Here is a 27785-nt window from a genome sequence, read left to right as displayed (position 1 = left end):
GTATCAGTAACCTGTGGTGCGAGGGACTCGGACGGAGATGGAACATGTTCTTTATTTTATGGGTGATCACCACTTTGGTCCAAAGTTGTACCACTCATATATGATTCACCACTACACCAAAATTGAGCTTTCACGGCGTGCAATTTACGGCGTGCACTTGCTGATCGCCGTAAATAATTATGTTTTACAGCGTGCTTGCGTAGCGCGCCGTGTATTTTATTTCTATGTATCAATTTACGGCGTGTATTAACTGCATGCCATAATGGCATATAAATCATGGCAAACATATTTTGCGTCGTTAAATGTGAGACAATTTACGGCGTGCATTTTTATTATTAATGGCGTGCATACTTTATGCCATAATTAAAACTGATTTTTTTTATTTTACCCGCGAAACCAAAAAAAGAATGAAAAATTCCCTCGCGTATTTTCATTTGGCGCTTCAGTTTCTGGAACTTCACAATAGTCACTCCCTCTTTCTCTGTCTCTCCTACTCTTTCTCTCTCGCTCTCTCTCGCCAAAACACTCGATCAGTCTATCCATTCTCTCCCTCTCTCTCTCTCTCTCTCTCTCTCTCTCTCTCTCTGTGGATCCTCCCTCTTTACTTTTCTGGGCGTTGGTGCTGGATTTTTTTTAAGAAACACCCAAATGGTGTAAGGTACTAGTATTCCCCTTTTGTAATTTGCTCATTCTCTACTTTACTTAACTATTTTCTGCTCACCTAATTTTATGGGTTATGAATTATATTTTCTTATTCAAATTTTATACATTTTATGGGTTTTCTATTTTTTCAATTTATGGGTTAATGGGTTGTTTATGTTTTGCCAATTTAATGGGTACGTTCTATTGCCTTTTGGAAATCAAGATAACCAATCTTGATCCCTTTCAATATTTCAGGAATGTAATATATTGGGTAGCTTATTTGTTGAAAACCTTGGTTTCAATTTCAGGTTGGCAATGATCAAAATGCAAAACTGACACTTGCTTTGGTTAGTTAAGATGCGGAAGTGAAGGTATGTTTCAAACAGGCCCATGTGTTGTGTAAAAACTTTAACTTGATGTTAATATATTATACATATATCCTGAAGTGTAGAGTTCTCTTATTTTCTTTCCAATGTTATGCTAATAATCATGATAAGTTTTTGTTTTCTTAAAGCAGTCTTTGAAAACGACATGAACTCTAAATGTAATGTACACTTTCACCAACCAGAATGTATCTGCAATCATTTTATAATAGTGAAGATACTGTAACTGCTAAAGCTCATAAACGTAGAAAATTGGTTTACTGGTGTTTGCTACAGAACATTTGACTAATATTTGCTTAGTTTGTTTCTTGCTACAACTTAAAAATTAAGTAGTTTTGAAATCTGTACAGTATATGTTTCCTATGTTTGATGAATTGAAAGCTTTCTCATTTCCCTTCAGCATTTTCCTCTTTTGATGATACACTAAAATTTGATTGAGGCCATGCAAAGTTTGTTAACAATTTATTGTCGTGTAGAAAAAATTTTGGTGTGATGCAGAAACTTTATTAGAATGCTGATTGCAAAAGCCTAATATGTTGTACCAAGTGCATCTCAAACTTGGCATGACAAAATGGCCATCTGACATCATTCTTTACACTCAAAAAGTTTCATCTCATATTCTGTATATCTAGACCCCCACATAATATTGATTCTAACGTTTGTGTGTGTTTTGGATTTTTAAATTCTTCCACATATCCTCACCTAACCCCATTTTCCCCTCCAGAACCATGTCTATAATTCCTGAGTCTGGGAGTATTGGTTCTTTTGACTTTCATTTCTAAACGTTACACAGCATACTTCTCTGTCCTGCTTGACATCAATGGTGGATGAACTTTTGGACTGTATAGCATTTTTGTGCTTCACTTAGCAGCCAGGTGAGAACTGAGAACTTTCCTCTTCTTCTTCTCCACAATCACCTTCTTTATACTCTTCTTCCTTGTGACAATCTTTATAGCCTCCGTGTACTTTTACTTTATAAATACTGCATGCTTTGCATCTGATGAGGTCTGAGTGGCATAGGAATTTGGAGCCTGCACTCTGTATTGCTTGAAATTCATTTGGATATATCTTTTTCCCAGATTCAGTGACTAATGTTTTGTAAACCATCACTCTGCTTCATGTGAAAATCAGGGTAAGCCATGTTCCCATAATCTCACATGTTCTGCTACCTTTAGAATATGTAGTATAGAATATAAGTATAGAGCCATGTTCCCATAATCTCACATGTTCTGCTTCCTTATAATAAGTTGGTTTTACAAGAATAAGTTTTATTCATGAGTTTAACATTGTGGTCAATGGCCACTATATGTTATATTTGTATGTAGTCTATAGATGCTTAAATCTTGATCCAATGCTTTCTTTTTATGGTTCTGATCATTATTTTTAATTTTATATGAACATAGACTTCACATTTCCCCTGCCCCTAGTTGTGTGCATATTGACTGAATTTGATTGTTATATAATAGAGAAAAATATTTTACTGGTACAGTAATATGCTATCTGCATTAGTTGCACATTAATGCATATGTAGCTAACAGCTGTGAGCCTATGACTTGAATTGTGTGGTTGTTGTGGCTGTATGTTGTGTACTTGCAGGTGCGTGCATGTTTTTATGATGCACAATTTGGTTTCAATTTCTTAAACCAATTTAGAAGCCACACATTGTATTTCACAAACTGCTATAAATATAATCTGTAACCCTATCCTACTTCAGTTACATGCATTTTCAAACACTTTCTTCCTAAACAACATGGGCTACTACTTTGTATTCAACATAAATTAGTTTAGAAGCATTTTCTTGCACTTAGAATTAACTAGTTTTGCTAGTCTGCATCTAGCTTGCCAATGTCAAATCATTCCTAAGTATGAACTTAGATGTGCTCTGAATTTGAGTATAGAATGCAAACTCACAATAGTTTATTGAAATGATTAATAATTTAATATCTGGAAAATATTTCTTTAGTCAATTAACTGATGGCAAAGTATTGTACCTTGTTAAAGTCCAATGACAATTAAGGTAACTGTAATTGTCCTCGACTCATCAACTACCAAATATCAGTCACCTTTACTGTCTCAATTATAGGCAATCACTTTATTTCACTTTCATTTTTCATTGAGGTTGTTATTGTAATGAGTCATGACTTATCTTTTTATCCATCAAAGTAAAACTGAGTTCTATACCAAAAGAAAAAACAATAAAACAGAGGTTAAAAATTTGCACATTTTTCATTGTTATAATTGTTCTTTTAATTAAAATTCAATGTTTATTGCAGAGGGCTATGGAAAACGTTTTTTCCTCAAGCTTTGTTTGCAAAACTATTGAGCTTGCAAGACAGGTAGGCACACCTTTGCTACTTTGTTCATGTCAACTGAAGATATAGTAAAAACTAGAAGATTAAAGTAAAAATCTAGCACTAAAATAAAAAAGAAAATACAATATATTTGTACTTCTTTGATTTCTCCCACACTTCAATATGAGAATCTAGAGATAAACAGAAACTGCATTTTCTTATTTCAACTTCAATTATATTACCTTCATTTACATTACCTTTTATTGCTTGGTAGGCTTGAAAGAGTATATGAATGATAGAATTGGATTTCTTATGTATGTGTGGATTATATTCATTTGCTTTATGGAGTGAATACATACATAGCTGTGTGTGCATTTATACATGTATTGGTTTGCTGCACTACTGTATATTGTTTTCCTTGTGTTTTTTTTTTTGTGTAAGAATCATTTAATTCTTTTATTGACAAATATATTGTATAATTTTAAATTGGAAAGGTGTCTAGACATTAATTAGAGAGCAACACCAAGGAAAGACAGAGACCATGGATAAAGAATGGGTAAACTATGCAAGGTTATTTTTAAGGCCCTAGCTATACATATTTAGATAGTTTATATGCATGTAGTACTTATTAAAAATAAGATTTTTTTTCCTTTAGAAATTCTAAAGTGTATCGTGATGGAGCACGAAGGTTTGTTGATATGGTCCAAGCGAGTAAGGGGAATCCAGCAAAGATCCAATGTCCTTGCAGTCGTTGTATAAACCTCCAATACCAGCATTTTAATATAGTGTATGAGCATTTGGTCATGAATGAGATGGATTCTACATACACTACATGGGTGTTTCATGGAGAAAATCCAAGTTCATCTGTACAAGAGAGAACTGATGAATTGCCAGAGACATATAGAATGTATAGGGATGCATTCTGCCAAGATGATGATGATGATGATGATATTGCAGAACCACCACAAGAAAGAAGAGAGCCAAATTTTGAAAATTTAGTGGAGGATGCAGAACTTCCTTTATATACAGATTCTACTTACACAAGGATGTCTGCAACTGTTGTTTTATATAAGTATAAAGCTAGATATAGTCTAACTGACAAAGCTTTTGATGAGCTTCTTGAGATTTTTGGTGATATGCTACCACGTGATAATAGGCTTCCAGATTCCTTGTATTCAACAAAAAAATTACTCAAGGCATTTGATTTAGGCTATGAAAAGATACACGCATGTGTAAATGACTGTTGTTTATTTAGAAAAGAGTTTGAGCACATGGAGACATGTCCGAAATGTGGTTGTTCCCGGTGGAAAATGAATGACCGAACAAAAAAATTATACATTGGAGTCCCTGCAAAGGTCTTGCGGTACTTTCCAATCATACCGAGATTTAGGAGAATGTTTAAGTCACCGGAAATGGCAGAACAATTAACATGGCATTACACTCATAGAAGTCAGGATGGAAAAATGAGGCATCCAGTAGACTCGTTGGCATGGAATATAATTGATAATAAGTGGCCTTCTTTTGCTTCAGATCCACGTAACCTCAAGCTTGGCCTTTCTTCTGATGGATTCAATCCGTTTGGTGATCTTAGTTCAAGATATAGTTGTTGGCCAGTGATTTTGGTTACTTATAATCTTCAGCCATCTCTATGCATGTCCAAGGAAAATTTAATGTTGACTTTACTTATCCCAGGGCCAAAGCAACCTGGGAATGATATAGATATATACTTGGAACCACTTATAGAAGATTTAAAGGAATTATGGATCAACGGTGTAAGTGTTTATGATGCATTCAGTAAGTCCACATTTAATTTGAAAGCTATATTGATGTGGACAATAAATGACTTTCCTGCTTATGGGAATTTATCTGGATACTCCACAAAGGGTGAAAAAGCATGTCCAGTATGTGGTGTTGACACATGTTCAAAATGGCTGAATTGTAGTAAAAAATTTGCATATATGGGTCACAAAAGGTTTCTTCCACACAATCACCCATTTCGGGTTAAAAAAGATTGGTTTGATGGAACTAAAGAACATGGACGGAAGCCTAGAATATTAACTGGTTCAGATATTCATCAGTTTGTCGATAATTTTGAAAATGATTGGGGAAAGTCGAAGAATAAGAGAAACAAAAAGAGGAAGAAAGATAGAAGTCCTATTTGGCCATGGAAGAAGAAGTCGATTTTCTTTGAGTTACCATATTGGGAGGTTTGTCGCTTTCCCCTTTATTTTTATTAAATTTTAAAAATACTTCATAGTTTTTGTTGTTGAATTTTAGATAACTTTGGATAATATTGCAGACATTACTATTACGCCACAATTTGGACATGATGCATGTGGAGAAAAATATTTGTGAGAGCATTCTTGGTACTCTCTTGAATATGAAAGGCAAGACAAAAGATAGCTTAAATTCTCGTAAAGATTTGGAAGAGATGGGCATAAGAAAAGAACTACATCCAAAAAATGATGGGGCTGGTTTTCTTTGTGCAACTGCATCATATGTCTTATCCAAAAAAGAGAAACAAGTTTTCTGTAAAAGGCTATTAAATTTGACATTACCAGATGGTTATAGCTCCAACATTTCAAATCGTGTGTCATTGCAAGATTGCAAGATTTTAAGTCTCAAGTCTCATGATTGTCATGTCCTAATACAACAAGTGTTGTCAGTAGCATTAAGAGGACTTTTGCCAAAGGGACCAAGGGTTGCAATATTCAGATTATGTGCATTTTTCAATGAAGTATGTCAAAGGGTGATTGATAAAAATAAATTAGAAAAACTTGAAGATGATGTTGCAGAGACTTTGTGCATGTTTGAAAGGTTTTTTCCTCCATCCTTCTTTGACATTATGGTTCATTTAGTCATTCACCTTGGACAAGAAGCTAGGATTGGTGGCCCTGTTCATTTTCGTTGGATGTACCCATTTGAAAGGTGACATTCGGAATGTACTTTATTAATTATAACCGAAGTTAATATTAATTATAATTTTTAGTATGACTTTTTCTTGTGATTTAGGTTTATGAAGGTACTAAAAAGCTATGTTAAAAATCGTTCAAGACCTGAGGGATGCATAGCTGAAAAATATTTAGCTGAAGAGATCACACGGTTTTGTAGTGGGTACATGAAACAAGCAGCTGAAATAGGTGTTCAACATAGACGCAATGAGGATTTTGAAGATGAAAAAATAGTAGAAGGACGCCCAATTGGTTATGGAAAGTTGAAGACAATGAATTCTGACATGCTAGAAATTGCTCATCGTTATGTTTTGTTCAATATTTCAGAAGTAAAACCATACAAAGAGTAAGTAAAATTAACATTTGTGGCAGTGAGTTGTATTGGTTTATATTGTTGTTACTAACAGTAAGTAATTTCCTGTACAGCATGCATTTAGAGGAACTTAAGCGTTCAGATATGCGTCTTTTGAAAAATGAAAGCCTTTTACAGAAGAGACATATAGATACTTTCAGTGCATGGCTATCAAATAAAGTGAAAAAAAGTGGTAGTAGTGAAATGTCACATATGCTGAGGTGGATTGCATGTGGGCCTCTGAACTATGTTGAATCATTTTCTGGTTATATTGTTAATGGAAATCGATTTCACACAAGGAATGCTGAGAAAAGCACACAGAATAGTGGGGTTTCCATTGAAGCAGATACAATGTGTCGAGCAAGTGCAAGAGACACTTCACATGTTCTTGGAAAAATACCATACTTTGGTGTTATAAATGAAATTATTTTGCTAAACTATAACCATTATAAATTCCCTATCTTTCATTGTGATTGGGCAAATATAAGAAATGGTGTCAAGGTTGAAGATGGGTTTACATTGGTTAATCTCCACCAAGGGCAACATCAATTTGAGAAAGATCCATTTATATTGGCATCACAAGCAAAGCAAGTGTTTTACTCAAGAGAGAATGATACGTCCAACTGGTATGTTGTACTAAAGGCACCACCAAGAGGTTTTTATGAGTTTGAAAATGCTGATGAGAATGATTACACGCCATCTGCACCAGTAGATGTCTCTCGACTTGACCTAAACCTTGATGATGAAGATTATGTTAGACATGATTGTGAGGACATGACTTATAATTCGGTAATTATAATCGTCAATTATTGGTCTATTGGTTTCATTTGCATAGATTATTGTTTTACAAATTTTTGTTTATATACCTCTAATAATTTTTGTTTGCTTAACAGAGTGATAATGAAGAGTGACACTAGTAACAGAGCGTGCATGAGCTACTTCCTATAGCTTTCTTTCTGGGTTCCTGTAGCTTTCTTTCATTTGTATATATACTTCCCTGTAGCTTTCTTTCATTTGCATATATACCTCTAATAATTTTTGTTTATATTACATTTGCCATTGCTAATTGGACCTACATTGTGCACTGCAGGTCAGACTTGTTTAAGGTCTTAAGTAATGGCTGGGGAAGTAAGCTTCGACCTATTTCTCATTTAATATGTCATATACATTTCAAATTATGTTTTTTTAAAACAATTTTTTTATTTGTTGTGCTTGTTATTCTTATAAACTTTTTTATTTGTTGGGCTTGTTATTCTTATAAATTTTTTTTGTATGTTCTATGAAGTCTTCAAAAAAAGGAGCTAAGAGAGGGAAAAAGCAACAGTTAGCTGCTATAGCTGCAGCCATGCAACAAGGGAATGAACCCTTACGAATATCAGGTGGAGGGTCTAATTCTCCACTAACGGTTTCACCTAATGAAGTACCTAATAATCCAGAAATTCATGATGAATCTAACCCTGAAATATCAAAGAAAAAGCCTAGGGGAAAGACAAAAATGGTGAATCTTAGCAAAGGAAAAGCAAAAACGTCTCGTCTTATAGTGGAGTTCAATTATTCTGGCCAACCATATAGAGGTGATGTAGCAAAATTTGCTTCATTCCTTGGTACCACAGCAAGAGAGCTACTGCCAGTGACATTGGAGAATTGGAAGGACCTTTCACAAGAATTTAGAAATCAAATATGGGAGCATATCACGGTATTGTAGAGAAATATATTTCCCACATTCAATTGAATAATTTATCTATAATTTCACTCTAATTTTACTTTGTATACATTTTTTTTTGGTGCAGCAAAAAGTCGCTATTGAGGAATGCCACAAGAAATATACATTTCAAAAGTTGAAGAAGCATTGGAGAGATTTTCGATCCTTATTAATTAAAGAAGTGATGCAGCAAGCTAAAGTGGTCGGCCTACAACGTGCTGCTGCCCTCCTCAAACCAGATAACATTCACTCCATGGAGGAATGGCAATCTTTTGTCAAAAAACGAACCTCTACAACATTCAGGGTAATGGTTTTTGACATTTTCTTTCAAGTATACTTGTGGGCTATCTACTGTTTTCAGCCAATATTCTCCAACATTCTATTTGTTTTTTTATACTAACTAGTTATTTATATATTTTTTTCATAGGAAAAATGTGAAAGATTTAAAAGGATGAGGGCAAAACAAACTTTAGTGCATAGGACAAGCCGTAAAAGCTTTGCTCGTTTGGAAGAGGAAATGGTAAAATCTTTTTTAATTTCATATGAATTTTGTCCTGTGAGAAAGTCTGCAATGTAATATTAGCATTAGTTGATCTCTACTTGTTATTTTATAGCGACAAGAAAGTGAAACACCAGATGCAATTTCAAGGGTTGATGTCTGGATCCGTGGTTATGAAACGAAGAAAAATAATGAGGATGAAGAAGTTGAGGATCCAGAGATAGTGGTAAAAAATTATCTGCTGTATACTTTTATGTTTATGGTTAAATTTTTATTTTTCTATTTATATTTATATTTTCAATTATGTACTTGAAGCAAAAAGTGAAAAAATACAAGGCAGCAGACTTGGAGAAATGCTCTATTAAAGATGATGCCCTTACAAAAGTACTTGGTCCTGACCCACGAGGAAGACTAAGAGGGCTTGGATTTGGGGCAACCATTTCAAAGGTGGAAGGTCAAACACATATGCGTGATAAGTTCAATAAATTGGAGAATGAGATGCAGGACTTGAAAAATCAGATGCGAGATCTTATTTCTAAGTTAGACATAGGAGGGATTAACACTGTAAGTAATGAGGATAAACATAATGATTTCATTTTGTTCATATTAGATTTGTGTTAAAATTTGGTTTAATTGATGTCTTAAGCATTGTTACAGCAAAAAGAAAACACAAGTGTTCAACATTCTGCTAATGAGGCATCACAAAGAAAACAGACAACAAATCCAAGTGTTCAACGTTCTGCAACTAATACAGCACAAAGCAAACAAAAGGAAAATGCAGCTGTTCTATGTTCTGATCATCCTGAGAATACAAAGTGCAAGTTGTTAAGTTGGCTTGGGACAAATGAAGTTGTTGCAATTGGTGATATTGCATCCAAGGATCCCACTATATTGGTCCATCATGTGCCTCTTGGCCATGAGTGCTGGAAAGTTTGGGTGAATGATGTGTTAGATGATAGTGTGGCTCTATATCGACCAACACGTGAGTTCTTTCTTCTTCGTGAAGCATTAGGAAGTACAATTGCGTGGCCAATAAAGTATATCAAAGTATATTAGTCTCACATTTTCGAGGTACATTCTTTTTTCTTTACTTAATTTACTTAATAGCTTTATGGAATGTTGTAAGATAGGATGATATGTGATAATACCAAGCTTTAGCTTTTGCATACACATGCATTAATTATTGCGTACAGACTTTGAACCAATTCTATTTCACCATACCCATATAATTTTGCATCCTGGTGATGCTGAAGAGAGCAGCACCAACAAAAAAATAGCATGAACTATTTTTATTAGCCAACAATTTTATTATTCCAGTACATTAATGTACCCTAGTTTGACTAACTTTGGTACTATTTGTGGACTGTTTGGATTGTTCGACCTGCCTTTTGAAACAATTTTGTCGAAACTTCTTAAGTTTATGGACTGATTGCTTGTTCCAATGTGATTGTCAAACCGTGGGATGTATTTGGTACTTCAAAATGCAATTGATGATCCGGTTAAGGATAATCGCTAATTTAACAGTAAGCCTCTATAGTCCAAACTAAAGTTTGTGGCAAAATTTGTTGAAACAAGTTTAATTTCTAATTTGACCAAAACTCAAACCAGCCATATTTACACACTTAGACAGTACAGGCCCGTTTGGGGTTGTTGTTAGCCATTCAAAAGCGGCTTTGTATTACAATTTTAGGTGAGCCATAGCAAGTTTGGTGTTTGATAAAAAAAAATAAAAAGCTGTCTTTTTTTATAATATATTATGGTATTTTATCCGGATTTAAATACCAGCCATTGGATTTTGATCCAATGGCTGGTGAGCATGGATTCTGTGCTAACCAGTGAGGAGATAATAATTGTATATGTATGTAAAATGAGTGTCTTTTAGTTTCCAAAAGAAATAATCTCAAAAGCCAAGTTGGACTAGACATATATATGTATATATGTATTCATATATCAATATATAATATATGATGTAATTTTCTCTTACCGGACAATTTTAAGTAGTCAATCATGGTTCATGACACATATTCATACATGATTCCACCTTATTAATGGATAACCAAGATTGGTTTTATGTTGGAGGCATGCTAGATCCTTTAATTTTCGCAACTCTTCAGCCCCTGTTTGTAATTGTTGGCTGGGTGAATTTTGACCAATTGGCTGTAATTGAAGGCTTATAATTTTCTAGATTATAGGTAATTACACTTAATTTTGAGTTTGGCTACTAGTTCATCAATTCTGGGTTTTTTTTCTTTTGCCTTATCTTTTTGTTTTCTATCTTTCTTGGGTTTGGCTGCATAATCTTTGACTTTTGTTTTGAATAGATTGTTTTTCCTGATTGTTATGCATATTTGCTCAAGCTGTGGTATATTTGGTTGAGATGATGTTCTTACTAACTACTGGAACATCTTTCTTTCATTTATAGGATCCATTACTGATAAAATATCAAGTGCCACAATGATATGTTTCTAGATTAACCAATTTTCTTTTTGGCACTGCATTTGTTTCCAAATGTATTAATCATAACTGAGTACTACAGCTAATTGGGGTTGGAGCATGGATTTACTTAATTTTTCCTTTCAAGTCTAAACTTAATTTTTATTACTTGATGTCATACATTATGCTAAACTTCTCACTATTCTAATAATTATTTTCAGGTACAAGATGAGGTTCCTAGAGTAGTTAAAGGGAATGTCAACATTTTGTTGGTGGATCCAATATATGGCTGTATGGGAGGCTAGTTTATTGCACCTTTTTTTATATCAATCAGGGCAGCATATATAGTTAGGAACTCTTGGTACTTATGAAATATATCTTGTTTTGGCTTGCATTTTGTTATTTACTCTTTAATTTCTAACTCTTAAAAATGTGACTTTGTATTTGGAATTGATTACCATAATTTCAATGAAGTGTGTATTTCTCTTACATTTATCTTGATGCAGTATTTTATTTGGTAAAATTAATTGGCAGGTGTATGAAGCTAGATAGAAATTAAGTTGCATATGTATAAATAAGCAAAAAAAAAAAAAAAAAAAAACTCAAAGACGGCGTGCAGACTATGTCATAAATAACTGAAAGACGGCGTGCAAATGTAAGCCGTAATATGTAGACTAATTACGGCGTGCAGATCATGTCGTAAATAACTGAAAGACGGCGTGCAAATGTAAGCCGTAATATGTAGACTAATTACGGCGTGCAGATCATGTCGTAAATTGTAATCTTAAACGTGAAAGATCTTTATTTATGACGTGTTTTGTTTATATTTACGGCTTATATTGCACGCCATTATAAGTATAGACTTTTCACGGCATGCGCTTCAACGGCACACAGCGGCACGCCGTAAATATCAATTTACGGCATGCAACGCCCGCCGTGGAAGCTCCATTTTGGTGTAGTGCACCTAATTCACCTACATCTTCATTCACTTGCCTAGTCTGTGAGTGATCATCATCACTAACATCTAAATTTGTACCACTTGTATCCAAGTCACTCACATCCTACATGGTTACCAAATTTAGGATGCTCCCTAAATTTGGTAAATCAGAGATGCGAACCCTATAGTCTAGAGTCTGAACTTCCTCCTGGTACTCCCCCTGAATTGAAGTTCAGGCTTAGAGGAAAAATACATTGAGTCTTCATGGAAAATGACATCCAATGTAATAAAAAAATTTTGAGTTGGAGGGTGATAGCACCGATACCCTTTTTGATGAGCAAAGTACCCTAAAAAGATACAGCGCAACGCTCGAGGAGTCAATTTGCTGCGCTCATGCTTATGTAGGTGTACGAATGCGACACAACCAAAGACATGTGGAGGCAAGTTTGGGACGGCTGGACCAACAATCGCTTCAGTGAGAGCCTGGGAGGGTGTATGGAAAACAATAGTGCTGGACAGTATCCGATTGACCAAATACACTGTAGAGGAAAGTGCTTCTCCCCAATAAAACAACGGCATATGAGCTTCTATCAATGAAGCACGGACAACCTCCAACAAGTGACGATTCTTTCGCTCGGCCACCCCATTCTGCTGAGGTGTATAGGGACAAGTAGTTTGATGAACAATTCCGTGTGCGACCAAATACTGCTGAAATTCATAACTCAAGTATTCTCTGCCATTATCACTACGAAGAACCTTAACTTGTGCATTGTATTGAGTACAAACCAGTTTATGCAATTTTTGAAATAACAAGTTCACTTCCCCTTTGGATTTCATCAAGCACACCCAGGTCATCCTAGTGCAGTCGTCAATAAAAGTAACAAGCCAACGTGATCCACCCAAGGTAGTGACTTTGGATGGACCCCAAACATCCAAATGTATGATCATAAAAGGAACTGAACTCTTATTCTAAGTTGATGGAAAAGAAGCACGAAGGCTCTTTGCAAGTTCACAAATATCACAACGGAAACTAGAAACATCAAAGTTTGCAAATAAATGAGGAAATAATTTCTTCAGGTACCCAAAGGAAGCATGCCCCAGACGTTGATGTCATAACCAAATGTCACATTTCTTCTTCTCCTCTTTAGAGTCATCCATTATCAAAGCTTGACGCAACTTGTTCAAACTTTTTTGACACCAAGTCCAAGTAATACAGCTTCCCTCGCCTAACACCACAACCAATCATTTGCCTTGTTCGGATGTCCTTAAACACACAAAAATTAGGCCAAAAAGGTACAATACACAATATGGTAGAGGTTATTTGTGCAACAGACAAAAGGTTATAATCCAAAGACGGAACTTCTAAAACGAAATCTAAATTCAAAGTATCAGTGAGAGGTGATGATCCTTCCCCAATAACTGGGCAGGAGAACCATTGGCAGTGGAAACAAACTTCTGTGAGGATGGTTTAAGGGATGAGACTTGTCTAGAATCAAATGTCATATGGTTCGTAGCACCAGAATCAATTACCCATGCACTATTAGAAACAGATGCAGACATATTCAAAACCTTACCACCATTACCTGCAGCGGCTACCAACGCTGAGGCTTTTTCTTTAACACCATTATCATCATCCTCTGCTTTCTTAGTTTCGACAATTGCAGCAGTGGATGTTCTTTTGGAATTCCTCTTCCGTGTATCACGGTTATGATCCCACCATTTTGGATATCCCACGAGTTCATAGCAACGACTTTTGGTGTGGCCAGTTTGGTCACAATGAGTGCACTTGTAGGTGGACTTGTCAATGCCCTTAGGATTGTTGGATCGAGATCGATCCTGATTCTGAGAAGGCCGGATTCGTGCGACCATGGCTGAAGCTTCAGAATTCTCAAGCTCTCCATTCATGGTTGTACGGCGAACCAATTCACGGCGGACCAAAGCATAATATTCCTCTAATTCGGGAATAGGATCCTTTCGTAAAATTTCACCATAGATTTGTTCGAATTCACCATCTAATCCAGTAAGAAATATGCGCCCTTTGTCATTGAACTGATTTTCTGTAAGATTCAACATCGTTCTCATCTTCCATGATCACCGTATCATGATGATCTAATTCACCAAATATTTCAGTTAATTCTCCATAATATACGGAGAGTGCTTTGCCATTCTGTTTAGCAGAGAAAGCCCTCTGATTCAAGGTAAAAACCTATAACTCATCTGCTCCATCATAAAAGGCTTTAGACAGAGCTCTCCAAATTTCTCGAGTAGTAGGTAAGCGAATGTATCGCTTCATAATTTATGGGGACATAGACATCAATAGCCAGCTTTTGACCTTCTGGTTGTCTGCATACCACTTCTCATATCCATCATTCTTCTCGGTAGGTGGCTGTGAAGTACCACGAATGAAGGAGAGTTTCTCCTTCTCAGCAATATGCATCTCCATGATTTGAGACCATAAATTATAAATTGATTCGGTTAAGGTAATCCCTGCATTGAATCCTGATCCCTCTGGTTGAACAATAATAGGAATGAGCTTGGTTCCAGATGATTCAGATGAGTCCATATCATTCTTGCTCATGATGAACGAAGAAACAGCTGGAGGATGAACTACTGCTACAAAGTTTTAGTGAGGCAGCGTTAGAATGATTGGGCAGAGAGTGATCGAGTGTGTATAAGGTGAGTGATCAAATTGTGACAGAAAGAAGCAGTGGGCTTTTTTTTTTTTTTTTTTTTCACCTCTGGTACAGTGGTGGCTCTGATACCAACTTAGTAATTAGGTTTCAATATTTGAATTGTGTATTGCAATGGTTCTATGTGGGTACATATATATTGATGGATCAACAACTTAGATCCTACAATTAGGCCTACGATTAGTCCAGTTCCTACAATCAAGCTATTACTCTAATTACAAGATAATGAACCTGTACATGTCTATGTCTAGCTACACTATCTATAAAATAGGAAAGAATCAAGTGTTGACTATTCACCAATATCTCAACAAGTGTATCATTTGAAGAAGAGGAGGGGAGAGAAAGCAAAGAAACCAATTAGATTTCTGATATTATATCAAAGTACTGTTGGCATATGTAAGTTTATATAGAAAATAAAGGGTGCTAGAGATACCCATTCAATTTGAACGTACATACCTTTTCAAATTGAACATAAGTTGCATCCATTCAATTTGGACACAAGTGTCTAAATGATAATTAGGCATCCATTGAATTTAAACATAGGTGTCCAAATGATAAGGCACCCATTCAGTTTAGACATAAGTGTCTCAAACTAACTGTTTCATACAAAGGCTCTTCATTTCGAATTTTTCAATATAATTATTACACACACATATATATATATATATATATTGAAATCTTCAACAAGGTGTAGATGAGGAAGAAACAATTACCATTTGAATATCTCAATTTTAATATATAGCTGCTCAATTGTTTCTTTTGACAATCGGGTAGACGCTTGTTAGTTTGCTTTGTGTCACACAGATCGACATTCACATCAGATTTTATGATCATGATCTATTAAAATTCCTTTGTCATAAGCATGGTAGAAGTAGGTAAATTAAATTAATAGTATTTCTCAACATGCTCTAAGCCAGTCCGTCCCAAGCGATCTTAGAGTTCCTTGCTTTGGAGAAATTATTGTGTGTTTGGTCATGGAGTCCTAGACTCCCTACACACACTTAATTAAGTCTAATACCAAGCTTGTTGGTAAATCTTTCTGTAATTGTTTTGAAAATAATGCTATACTTACCACATTTCTTATACCACATTCTCATACCATCTCACGTGTCATTACTTTATTGGACATAGTTTTTCTTTTTCTTTTTAGGTTTTTCTTTTTATTTTTTAGTATCCAATGTATGAATGCCATGTAAGTTGCCACATAAGGTGGTATGAAATTATAGTATAAAAATGTGGTATATCTAGCACTACTGTTGTTTTGATGTCTTGAGTACTGCTAGAGACATTACAGCAAATCCCAAAATTTTCAATACAAACCAATACCAATGTTTTATTTGTTTATATTTGAAAATTTTCTCTAAATCTCATTTAATATTTCTAACCAGTAACTAGTTGCAAACCCCTTACCTTGCACGTACAGATAATATTTTTGAAATAATTAAGTTTAAAGATTAAAGTAAACGACAGTAAATATGCTTAGACCATGACATCTTATATATTTATAAATCAAATGACAAATGCTTAAAAAGAAACGGAATAAAAATTAATGTTAAAGAAGAAGAGTAGCATATTACCTATCTTGCACATCCCATCCCGATATGTTGCTTATTTGAGTCAAAGCCTCCCTCCACTTGTTCACCTTTTCCATGTTGTCTTTGAAAACTTCTTCATGTATTGCAAAAGCTTCCTCAAAATTTCCTGTTTGCTTCCGTACATCGGTTGGTTTCACCTCATAGAACACAGGCAAAACTACTAGTGTGGACATATTCATGCGTTCAACAATCTTCACAAGTTCATCGAGACACCATGTTGAAGAAGCATAGTTTCTTGAAAGAATGACAACTGAAATTCTTGATTCCTCAATTACTTTCAGGAGCTCTCGCGAAATGGGACTTCCCCTCGCAAGTTCTTCATCATCCCTAAAAGTGTGGATTCCTCTCTGAGTCAAAGCTGCGTATAAATGGTCTGTAAAACTTGTGCGAGTGTCTGCATCTCTAAAATCCAGGAAAACGTCATACTTCGGTGGAGTAGAAATTCGAGGAGGGAAAGTTGATGAGGAGATCGTTTGGGTGGTCATGGTGGCCTTTGGAAACTTAACGAAAATTTTATGACAGATCTGGCAAGCTATTAAAAAGTGTTTGCAGAACCAGCAGGGAATGATAGCAAGACTTACTTTATAGAAGCCATAAGCTTTGACTAAGTATATATATACAGGCACTAAGTCTTCATTTGTTTGACTTCAACTATTATCTTCATTGTTTAGAATAATATGTTCAGAAATTTCCGGTCCACATATTAATAGGGCAGGCGTCAACGGTAAAAAGAGCACCCAGGTTTTTTTTTTTCTCGTAGGGAAAAGCCCTAAAGCAACTTACGCTTTACCAAAGATAATAATTTAATAAGAGGCATTATTTTTTTTTTCGGTGCTCAATAAGAGCATTATTGATTTGTCTATATATGTGTTTGTACCATAGTTTTCAGAAGGTAAATTGAGCCCAAAGGAATTGATAGTCCGAGTCTTAAGCCAGTTTCAAGGCCCAATTTCGAGGCCCAAGTCTTTAGCAAATATGATTTGCTTTGGCGAAATAATTTCTTCTCGACTACACCAAGCCGAGAAGGTTATAAAAGAGGGGGCCAATAATGCAAAGCCACGTGTCCCATAAAGCTATTAAAAGCTGAGCAGCAGCTGTCATAGAAGGATAAGTACAAGATCTCAGACATGTTCAAAGCCCTACATGTGGGGATAATCCAAGGACACATTGTTTAAGGTTTCAGGTCCCTAATTCGAGTACAAATATCAAAGCTACAGCCAAAGTGTCCTCTCTCCAACAACTCATACAAAAAACTCTGACTCATTTTCTGAAATTATCTGCAAAGATGATTTGATCATTCTCATTGTCTCCTTTTTATTTTCGTTTAAATGTATTGATCTTATTTCTTTTAATGTAATAATTAATAACCCCCAATTAGTAGTAGAGTTATTTCAAAACCTCCAGTGTTTTTAAAATTAATTGATACCCCCTTAGTTGATGTTCCCCCTGATCAATGTAAATAATTAATAACCCCCAATTAGTAGTAAAGTTATTTCAAAACCTCCAGTGTTTTTAAAATTAATTGATACCCCCTTAGTTGATGTTCCCCCCAAGGGTTTAAATTTCGATTTTTAGGGGTTCTGAAATTTAAACATCCATTCGACCAAATTTCGGAATATATTTCGCCGAAATTTCAGGCGAAATTTCGAATACCCTAACAACAAATTTTTTTGAATTTGAGAGAAATTTCGTCGAAAGTTCGCTCACATACCCAGCTAACCCTCACTGCCTCACATTCTCACCTGCACAGTCGTCGCACACCTCTCTCGATCTCAAACCCGATCTGCAGCGCTGCTCTCTCGCCTTTCTCCTCCGTCTTCTCCTTGGCTTGCTAGTCGCCTGGACTGGACTGGATTGGTCTCTCTCTCTCTCTCTCTCTCTCTCTCTCTCTCTCTCCCTCTCTCTCTCTCTCTCTCTCCCTCTCTCTCTCTCTCTCTCTTCTCTCTCTCTCTTCTCTGTCTCTCTTTTCACCGGTTCTCTGTTTCTGTTCTCGGACGTCTCTGTCTTCTCAGCAACTCCGGCCACCTCGAAGCATCTGGCCACCGGCCACCTCGAAGCCACTCCGACCTTTCTCTCTCTTAATCCCGAAATCAGTTTGTGACTGTGATTCTGTGAGTAATAGATTTACAAATTACAATTACAAACTTATAAATTATAATATATTATCAGTTTATCACCTATTAATATTTAAGGATGATAAACCTTTGGTCGGTATAGTATATGATGTATATCTGTATATGTAATTAAATCTAAGATAGTCTTCTTAATTGGCTTTTCAGAATTCATTTCAGTAGTCACTGTAAAAATATATGTTAATTACCCACTTTTAAATATTATCTAACATCAATATCATATTTTGGGTTTACATGTAAATTATATTGATCTTGGGTTGATTTATATAAGATAAATTATATTGATCTTGGGTTGATTTATATAGATTTGGAATTAATTGTATGACTTTGGGTTGATTTTAATTTGTATAATTTGTATGATTTTGGGTTAATTTTGAATCTTTAATCGTATAATTTTGGAATTGATTGTATAATTTTAGGTTGATTTTGATTTGTATGATTTGTGTAATTTGTATGATATATAAATATTGATATGGAAGTTGAAAGTGGTGATATGATATGATTATGAAATTGGAATTGGTATGATTTGTTAATAATTAATATGGAATTTGTATGATTTGTTAATAGTATCTAATATGTATCATATATGGAATTGTCGAATTGTAATTTAGAATTAGTGAAATTAATATGGAGTTGGTAATAAATTAATAATTAATATGAAATTAGTAATATGGAATTGCCAATTGGTAATATGAATATGATATGAAATTACTAATTAGTAATAAGTTAATAACTAATATGATATTAATTTCTTGGTGATATACTGATATGATAATAATATGGAATTTAACTCTCTTGTTAATTGTTATTGTTAATTTGTTATTGTGTTACTGTGTTACTGTGTTACTGTGTTACTGTGTATGTCTTTTTGTTATTAGGAATTTAAGATTCAATGACCAATGGAGGGAGATCACGTGATCCAGCTTGGGATCATGCCGATCCATTACCAGGTAGCAGACAAGGTTCAATATGCAAATATTGTGGCCTAGTAATGAAGGGTGCTGGAGTGACACGACTGAAATACCACCTTAGTGGTTTGGATCCTGGAAACAATGTGCAACGATGCAATAGTGTCCCACCAGAAGTGAAACAATTCATCATTGCAGGGATGCAACACAAACAAGACCAAAAGATGGGGAAGAAATTGTGTGCATCACATTGCATTGATCTAATGTTTGAAGAGATGGGGAAGAAAGAGTAGGTTGCTAATGTGATTAAAAAAGCCAGAATGATCACGAATTATATTTACAACCATAACTGGTTGTTGGCAAAGATGCGAGAGATCACGAAGGGAGATATTGTTCGTCCTGGTGCCACCCGATTTGCTACAAACTATATTGCATTGGATAGTTTGTATGGTAAGATATATGATGGGGCTGAAGCAATTGTTCACCAGTGATGATTGGGGTCGTAGCAATTTCCGGCGTTCAGATGCAGGCATCATGGTTGAAAATATAGTTCTTGATCACTCTTTTTGGCAACAGGTGCATAAGGTGTGCGGTCTGTTTGAACCTCTCTACGTAGTTTTACGTATTGTCGACACAGAAGTGTATCCTACAATGGGATCAATTTATGAGTTGATGCGTGTTGTGAAGGAAGAGCTAGAAAAAAACAGGGTGCACGGTGGGTAATAAAAATCATCAACGATCGATGGTTTAAAACTTTACAACACAATTTGCACGCAGCAGGTAACCAAATAATTTATTTGTTATTTTGGTTCCGCATTTTTTTAATTGATTTAGCTTTCAATTAATGAACTAAATTACTAATTATGTATTTCTATATTTACTTGATGCATAATTGCAGCCTATTATTTGAATCCTCACTATCAATATAGATCTGGCATTGGAGATGATGGTGAACTGATTCGGGCTGTGCACAACGTATTCTCCAAATTGGATCCCTATTCACCAGAAGTTGGCCAATTTGGAAATGAGGTAAAAATAATTTACCATAAGGCCCATAAGAACCCTTACGAAAAATATTAATACTTTATAGAATTTGATTGTCTTAAATTATATATTTGATTGATATTGTATAATTTATATTGTATTTGTATCTAGTTAACATATTTTAAAGATGCCTGGAAAATGTTTGAAGAGCGAGCTGCAAAGGCCGCTAGATCACGAATGTCTCCTAGTGAGTATACATCGTACTTATATTAGTTACATTAACTTAATTATTTATTTTTATAGTTACACTTACACAAACAAATTTTTCATTTCAGGTGAATGGTGGATCATGTATGGGAATGATGCGCCTACTTTGAGGAAGTTAGTCATCAAAGTTTTATCACAAACGGCGTCATCATCAGCTTGTGAAAGAAATTGGAGCACTTTCGAACTCATACACACCAAACAACGAAACAGGCTCTCATATAGTAGGTTAGAACATATGGTATATTACTACTATAACATGAGGCTTGCACTTCGAGACAAGAAAGCAGAGGAGGATCGCGTCAATGAATATGATCCGCTGGATATATATATATATGATGCTGCTATAGAGGATGATGATGTGGAGGAAAACCAGCTTTATCAGTGGATTAGGCCCCTCCATTTAGATGATGATGCAGGCAATCCAGATCCTGATATTGCAGCTCAAGCACGTCAGAAAGGTGTCAATGTGGATAGAGTTTTAAATGAGGAAATGAGCCCTACTGCAAGTTTTAATGAACTTATGCAACCAAGGTCGACACATCGTAATGAGCCAGTTCCCACTAATCCTTCTCGATCAGGCAACTCTAGCACAAGATCGGGCACTCCTACCAACAGTGGAAGTAGAGGTAGTGGTGGTGGAAATGAAGATTTCACTGGACATTCTCAAGAGTATATGAGCTCATTTTCTGTCGAAACAAACTACACACATGCAACACAAGATGAGGATCATGAGAGTAGGCGTGCCGGACCAGGAATTGGTGCCATAGGAAAAGACTATAGTCGCAGACAAAGAGGTCATTAGAGTTTGGCACAAGAAGAATATGATTCATTATCCACCACTTTTGACTCTATGGGGGTAGGAAGTGACAATTACAATTATGGGCAAAACCCTCCAATATTCTACCCATTAGCACAACAAGAGACAAACTCTTCAAATGAGTCTGATAGTAACTCATTGGCATAACAAGAGACAAACTCTTCAAATGAGTATTCTTATGGGCAAATTCAACCACAACAGGCTCCTGATCCATATGGTTGGCATGTTGGCAATTACATGCAAAATTATGCTGGAGAAGTATATTGGGATGATTATTCTTCGCATTACACCTACTCTGGACATGAGGACACTGAAGACGGTGAAAATTTTGAACCTCCTAGAAACTCTATGTAGTATTGATTACTTTTGTAATTCATGTGGCAATATTGTAGTAAAAATAAAATTGAGGTGTTATTGAAGTAATTATTAATTAGTGAAGCATTTTTTTAATAGTATTTGCCTACAACGCGCATTATATTCATCACATATCACATGAAACCTACTATACAATTTGGTTTCTTCAATATTTTTTATCAATGTAGTAGATAATATGTTAAATAAACATATGGTAAAGTTTCATTCAAAATTTTCGTCAAATTTTTGTCGAAATTTATAAATCTTCAAAATTTCCGTCGAAATTTCTATCGAAACCCGAAATTTTATTCCTTGGTTCCCCCTGATCAAAATAAAAATAACAATTTTGACTTTTTGTGCTACTCCCCTGCCCATGCGTGCCTTGGTCCACACGCTGCTCCTTGGCCCAAGGTGTTACTTCTCCCTCCTGGCCTACATTTCAGTAAAAACTAAATAAAAATAAGGTAGCCATGGAGGGTCGAACTCAAGACAAATGGCATAAACAAACAATTCCCAACCAACCCAACTAAACAACAAGTTGGAATATTGAATGGACTAATTTAATTTATAGAGTTTAACAAATATTAAATAATTACAATAAAAAAGTCTATATTGTCCATTATCATGATTAATATATATCTCTTGTATTATTTAGAGCAATTGTATAGATAATTAAGAGAAGTCTAGTTCATTGTAAAATAGGAGACCTCAAGGGTCCATCCTAAGTCATTCAAGAGCATATAAATAGAAGTCTTATATGAATGAGAAATACACTCTGATTCCTACCCAATTCTCTCTTATGTTCTCTCTACATTTCTTTTTATTCTATAACACGTTATCAGCACGAAAGTCTCTTATATTCTATTCTTTTATAAAATTAATCTTTTAGACCTAAGAGTCATATGGAGCAGCCTAGTTGCTAATGTCCAATACTCTAGAGATTTATTTTATTTCATAAGCTTGCGGTTTGATATGTAGATTCTCTTTCTTATATTTGATTATCCAAATCCACCATCATATGCACAACTTGAACGATGTTTAACTTTGATGTGCGATGTGGGTATTACATTTAAATTCTACTCCAAGATAGTTCTCGTGTTCAGTATTACAAATCATATGCACATATATGCTATTCATATATAATACATACTCCATGGAAGTATTTCAATTCCAATCATATAATCCTCTTCCTTTCATTTAATGCACTGGGGGTTTTAAATGGCATGTGAAATAATTATAATCACATACTATATATCCTATATGGTTCTCTATTTGAATAGGATCGATTGACTCGTATATTGTTTCTCACCCTCGATGAAAGACAATTTATCTTTAATTGGGTCGTATTGTCCAATCTACAAGTTCAAGAATTTTCTTAACTTGTAATATATTATCTATGCATATCTCTTGGGTATATACTGTAAAGCTATGATCTATACACGTATATCCTTTGGTTGATATTTATCTATATTTCTTTGTTGACTTTTGTATATTCTTAAATTGAGATGATTACAAGTATAGAATGCAGCTATTGACAAGAGGTATTCTGCAAAGCTTAAAAGCTTTCCTTCATATATATAATTTCATCGGAGAGTACTAGAAAGCTATGATTGTTAGCTTGTATCATTATTTTATTCATATGTGTACTCTTGTAAATAATATGGGTGCTGTAATTTAATCACTTCCTCCTCGTTAATCAGGATGAGCACTATCTTTTCTATTTGGTTAATTGGATATTTTATTATGTTATTTAACAACTATATAAGGATATCAGAATTGATTTTTGTTTGATCCTTAATTATCACAAAAATGATCAAGACCAGAAGTTCTTTGATCATTAAATTAAATTGAGGGCCTAATAATCCTCATAAAATGAGATAAGGGCCTGAAGTTTCTTATTCTCAACATTATAAGGACTTGAAGTTCTTTGACTTTAATTATTATAAGGGCCTGAAGTTCCTTATCATATAATCTAATTGAAACCTGAAGTTTTGCAATCCAATCGAAACTCAATGTTTCACAATGATCGATCAATATTGGAACAATATGCAGTGATAGCCATAATTACTTTTTGTTGAATTTTTCTCATATATTGTAATATGTGTATTATATATATGAGCTAAATCCTATGATATCAATGTTGCTTCATTGGCATATTGCCATTTATTATTGTTATTATATAAAGTTGGAACTAGGGATGTTCCTTAAATTTCTAATATTGTTGATTAAAACTTGAACAAGCAGTTCATTTAGAAAGAGGTGGAGGGCCTGAAAATCCTCAATCTTCATTAAATTAATTAATTCTCATGAAATTAAATGAGTGACCAGAAGTTCCTCAATCTTTTTACAATCGAATGAGAGTCAAGAGTGACTCAATTCTTATACAATTGAATGAGTGCAAAGTTTACTAAAATCAATGGGACCAGAAGTTCTATGTTTCTTGATTTCTTTTATTGGAACCAGAAGTTTCCTTATTGTTCTATTTTACTATTGCGTTTGTTCTATTTAATTCCTTATTTTAATTCTTAGCTATGCATTATTCTTTTTATATGGACCTATAGTTCTAATTAAACATCGAACCTAAAGCTTCGAGCATAGATATCATTTTGAACTTGATATTCTAATTAATGCAACCTCAACCTTGAAGTTTTGAGCAAATTACTTTGGCCTGAAGTTCAAAATATATGAATTTTGTTAAGAACCAGAAGTTCTAACATAGTACATACATAAAGGAAATAATGACTTGAAATCCAAATATGAACCTGAAGTTCAAAGCCCATATATTTATGAAATCAAAAGTTTAAAATTAAATTTATGCTCATGTTTTGAATCTGAAACCTGAAGTTTCAGAAATATGGTTAATGTGACATGATGTTTATGTTATGACTCTTGATGAACAAATATTTAGAACCCGAAGTTCTAACCTACTCCAAATTTGAGGTTTTGGGAATACATGGAAATGTATTATTTGTATTTTGTCAATATTGATTGAACCAGAAGTTCAGATCTATAAATTTAGATGTTGTACATTGTTAATTAATTCTATTCATTATGTACACGTACTAGTTGGTCATATCATTTTCTTTATATAGAACCTGAAGTTCTAAATTTTTTATCTATACTGTATTTATGCTTCCTATCACAGAATGAAGAGATCAAACTTATAAAAAAATTGATATTCTAAAGTATATAACTCGAAGTTCCTTATTCCTTGGTTTTACTCAAAACCTGAGAAATTTGAAGTTCATGAAAATAAGAATTAGAATTTGTAGTTCTACAAGAGTTAATGAGAACCTGACGTTGTTTGACTCTTTGTTTCTTTATCAGAAGTTGATGAAAATTGGAGATATGGTAGAACCTAGTTCTTTTGATTGATTAAAATTTGTAGTTCAATGTGCATTACTTAATCGTGTTAGAATCTGAAGTTCCTTGATTTTTATACTCTATGTTATAGAATCAAATTGAACATGAAGTTCTTTGATCTATCATTGTATTTAGAACTCAAATTTTTCACAACTCCATATTTTTTTTTCTTATAAACCTGAATTCTTGATTAAGTTTAGATTAAGCCGGAAGTCTTTATTCATATGATTCATTAAAGCCTATAGTTCTATGCTTTAACAACATTTAAGAAGCTTAAGTTCTGCCTATATTTTGTATAGAAACTTGAAATTTCATGGTTTTTAATGAACTTGAAAGTTTCATAGCTTCAATTTAGAACATATTGGCTTATATGTTCATAGCTGTTCATAATTAATTTATTGATTCTTATTATAACCTGAAGTTAGATGTTGAAGAATTATTTGAAACCAAAAGTTTCATATACCTATATGTGCATTGCAAACCAGATTATGTTTCGTCTTTATATAACCTGAAGTTATATAAGCATTTGAGTTTGTATAACCACTCACTCTATTGATTTTATATATGTACTTATGAAAATTTTCTCGCCGTTAGGGGGAGAAATGACCGTTCTTCAAGAACGGCGTGAAATAGCATAATATGCATGTACTAGTCTTTTTCATACCATTCAATATGAGAATGAGATATGAATGATAATGCAAATCTAGTGAATGTATTTATTTGAAAGTTAGATGCACATATATACAACGAAACTGCAAAGTCACATATGAAAGTTTTATATATGTCAACATGGATTGATGTCCTAACATGGTAGTCCATCAATTTGGCAAAAAATGGTTTATTTCACACCTGAAGCGTGACAAATCTATAGGTTCCAAAGTTTAGCTTCCCAGAAGTGGAGAGTGTATGAAATGGTCCACATAAGCCCAATTAATTAAATTTAAAGATCCACATTCTGTACACAAATCATCCTAGAAGAGATGACAGTCCCTGAAGAGACTATAAAAGCCCCTGAAGAGGCACGTGTACCGATTACAAAGATATATATATATCTAATGCATGCAAATGAGAATTGTGAGATCGTTGATATAATGATGATATATTTTGTTTATAGTGGCTACTAAATATCATAATGGGCTATAATAATGTGGAACCACGTTTACTATAAACGTCGACAAAATTAAATGATTGACCAAACTGGAAAAAGGCAATTCCAGTAGAATTGAACATCATTATAAACATGGAATAATGAGAACCTATACTTCAAACACCAAATATGTTAACCCTAAAGGTTATAGAGTGTTTGAAATAAAGTGAATAAAATCACTATTTATAATGGCACAAGGTTTCTCTAAAGAAACATGGGATTGTGGTTATATATTCTCCTGTTATAGATGCAACAGCATTTTAACAAATTTGGTAAATTTAATGTGTTCATTGCATATAGAGAAAATATTTAAAGATTATGAAATGCCTGAAACATATCGCCAGAAGCGATTTCTTACAAGATATATGACAAATTACTAAGTCAAATCCCAAATTGAAAGTGCCATGAAATATTATGTGCTTGAAGCAAATCCTTGAAGGATTGAAAGAGCCTGAAGCTCAAAGTATGTACTCAACCTTAACATTATGAATATGGTCAAAATTGCCTTATTTATTACTTTGATTAGAACCCGAATTCGGAAATTGTTGCAACATATTCAAACTTTTGAAAGAAGTTATGAATTAATTAAGGCTCCTAAAGAGCTCATAAAATTATTGAATGCTTGAATATTGGATTTGATATAAATAACATTGGGAAATGAAAATAGTGTCTCGAGCTGCAAATCAAGCACTGTATTAGTGAAATTCTTATGCCCAACGGTTATTCGGTCTATTGGCACTAAGAATGATCACTTACTTCCTAAGGAAGATGGAAGAAAGATCTTTGGTCCAGAAGCACCATATCTTAGGCTCCTGGGCTTCTAGACACCGACTTCCTAGGCTCAAAGACTAAGCCCTTCCTGGGCTCCTGGGCTCCTAGCCCCTGACCTCCTAGGCTCCGGCCTCCTAGGCGCTGACTTCCTAAGTTCCAGCCACCCTAGGCTCCGGCCTCATAGGCTCCGACCTCCTAGGTTCCGGCCTCCCAAGCTCCAGCCTCCTAGGCCCCGACCCGTGTCAACTCATTCGGATCCTCGAAATAGGTGACACGTGGCGCTCCTACAGTGCGAGTCGTTACAAGGGACACATGTCATCACTGGATTGGTTGACAATCTTTCAAAAGTACTATAAAAGAGGTATTTTCTTGTTGGAAAAAGAACATTCAATCAATATTATACTATTTACTCACTCTGCTCACAGATTCTCTGAACACTGACTTGATCGTCGGAGGAGGTTCGGCCGGTACCATACCGGTGCCCTTCCCGCTCACTTTTGTGTACTTGCGCAGGGTGCTTTGGATATTATTCTTTGTCCACTATTCATTAGTTGAACCCAGCTATTC

The 27785-nt window shown here is 34.6% G+C and overlaps 4 protein-coding genes across 4 annotated transcripts in view; 2 read left to right on the top strand and 2 right to left on the bottom strand.

Annotated features, from left to right (window-relative positions):
- LOC147292821 (disease resistance protein Roq1-like) overlaps positions 1-17044 on the bottom strand; it is a 29997-nt gene extending 12953 nt beyond the window's left edge. The window contains exon 1 of the mRNA XM_086233534.1: positions 16458-17044. Within this exon, the coding sequence (XP_086089660.1) occupies positions 16458-16960 (503 nt within the window). The 5' untranslated portion in view covers positions 16961-17044. The remainder of the gene's footprint in view (positions 1-16457) is intronic.
- LOC147292824 (uncharacterized) lies at positions 3858-7530 on the top strand. The gene is made up of 6 exons (XM_086234492.1): positions 3858-3886; positions 3972-5523; positions 5616-6244; positions 6329-6613; positions 6694-7408; positions 7513-7530. The coding sequence occupies exons 1-6, from the start codon at positions 3858-3860 to the stop codon at positions 7528-7530; spliced, it is 3228 nt and encodes a 1075-aa protein (XP_086090618.1).
- Positions 7896-9876, top strand: LOC147292823 (uncharacterized). Its single transcript, XM_086234491.1, has 6 exons — positions 7896-8315; positions 8410-8625; positions 8749-8841; positions 8936-9046; positions 9136-9384; positions 9478-9876. Exons 1-6 carry the CDS (start codon positions 7899-7901, stop codon positions 9874-9876), a joined length of 1485 nt encoding a protein of 494 aa, XP_086090617.1. The 5' UTR covers positions 7896-7898.
- On the bottom strand, positions 13041-14750 carry LOC147292822 (uncharacterized). Its single transcript, XM_086233535.1, has 2 exons — positions 13774-14750; positions 13041-13454 (listed from the first exon to the last, which is right to left on the bottom strand). The coding sequence occupies exons 1-2, from the start codon at positions 14270-14272 to the stop codon at positions 13417-13419; spliced, it is 537 nt and encodes a 178-aa protein (XP_086089661.1). The 5' UTR covers positions 14273-14750; the 3' UTR covers positions 13041-13416.
- Positions 17045-27785: the final 10741 nt, after the last annotated feature.

Source organism: Dryas octopetala, chromosome 2 (genome assembly GCF_963921425.1).
Source record: "Dryas octopetala chromosome 2, drDryOcto1.1, whole genome shotgun sequence".
NCBI classification, from domain to species: domain Eukaryota; kingdom Viridiplantae; phylum Streptophyta; class Magnoliopsida; order Rosales; family Rosaceae; genus Dryas; species Dryas octopetala.
Note: the sequence above shows the minus strand (reverse complement) of the source record. Positions and strands in the feature narration are given on the sequence as shown.

Coding starts and splice junctions, on each gene's coding strand:
- LOC147292822 (XM_086233535.1), bottom strand. CDS start 14,272: ATGAGAACGATGTTGAATCTTACAGAAAATCAGTTCAATGACAAAGGG. Junction 13,455..13,773: donor AGCGTTGGTAGCCGCTGCAG/GTAATGGTGGTA, acceptor TGTGTGTTTAAG/GACATCCGAACAAGGCAAAT.
- LOC147292823 (XM_086234491.1), top strand. CDS start 7,899: ATGAAGTCTTCAAAAAAAGGAGCTAAGAGAGGGAAAAAGCAACAGTTA. Junction 8,316..8,409: donor AAATATGGGAGCATATCACG/GTATTGTAGAGA, acceptor TTTTTGGTGCAG/CAAAAAGTCGCTATTGAGGA. Junction 9,047..9,135: donor TTGAGGATCCAGAGATAGTG/GTAAAAAATTAT, acceptor ATGTACTTGAAG/CAAAAAGTGAAAAAATACAA.
- LOC147292824 (XM_086234492.1), top strand. CDS start 3,858: ATGGATAAAGAATGGGTAAACTATGCAAG. Junction 5,524..5,615: donor TTGAGTTACCATATTGGGAG/GTTTGTCGCTTT, acceptor ATAATATTGCAG/ACATTACTATTACGCCACAA. Junction 6,614..6,693: donor GAAGTAAAACCATACAAAGA/GTAAGTAAAATT, acceptor TTTCCTGTACAG/CATGCATTTAGAGGAACTTA.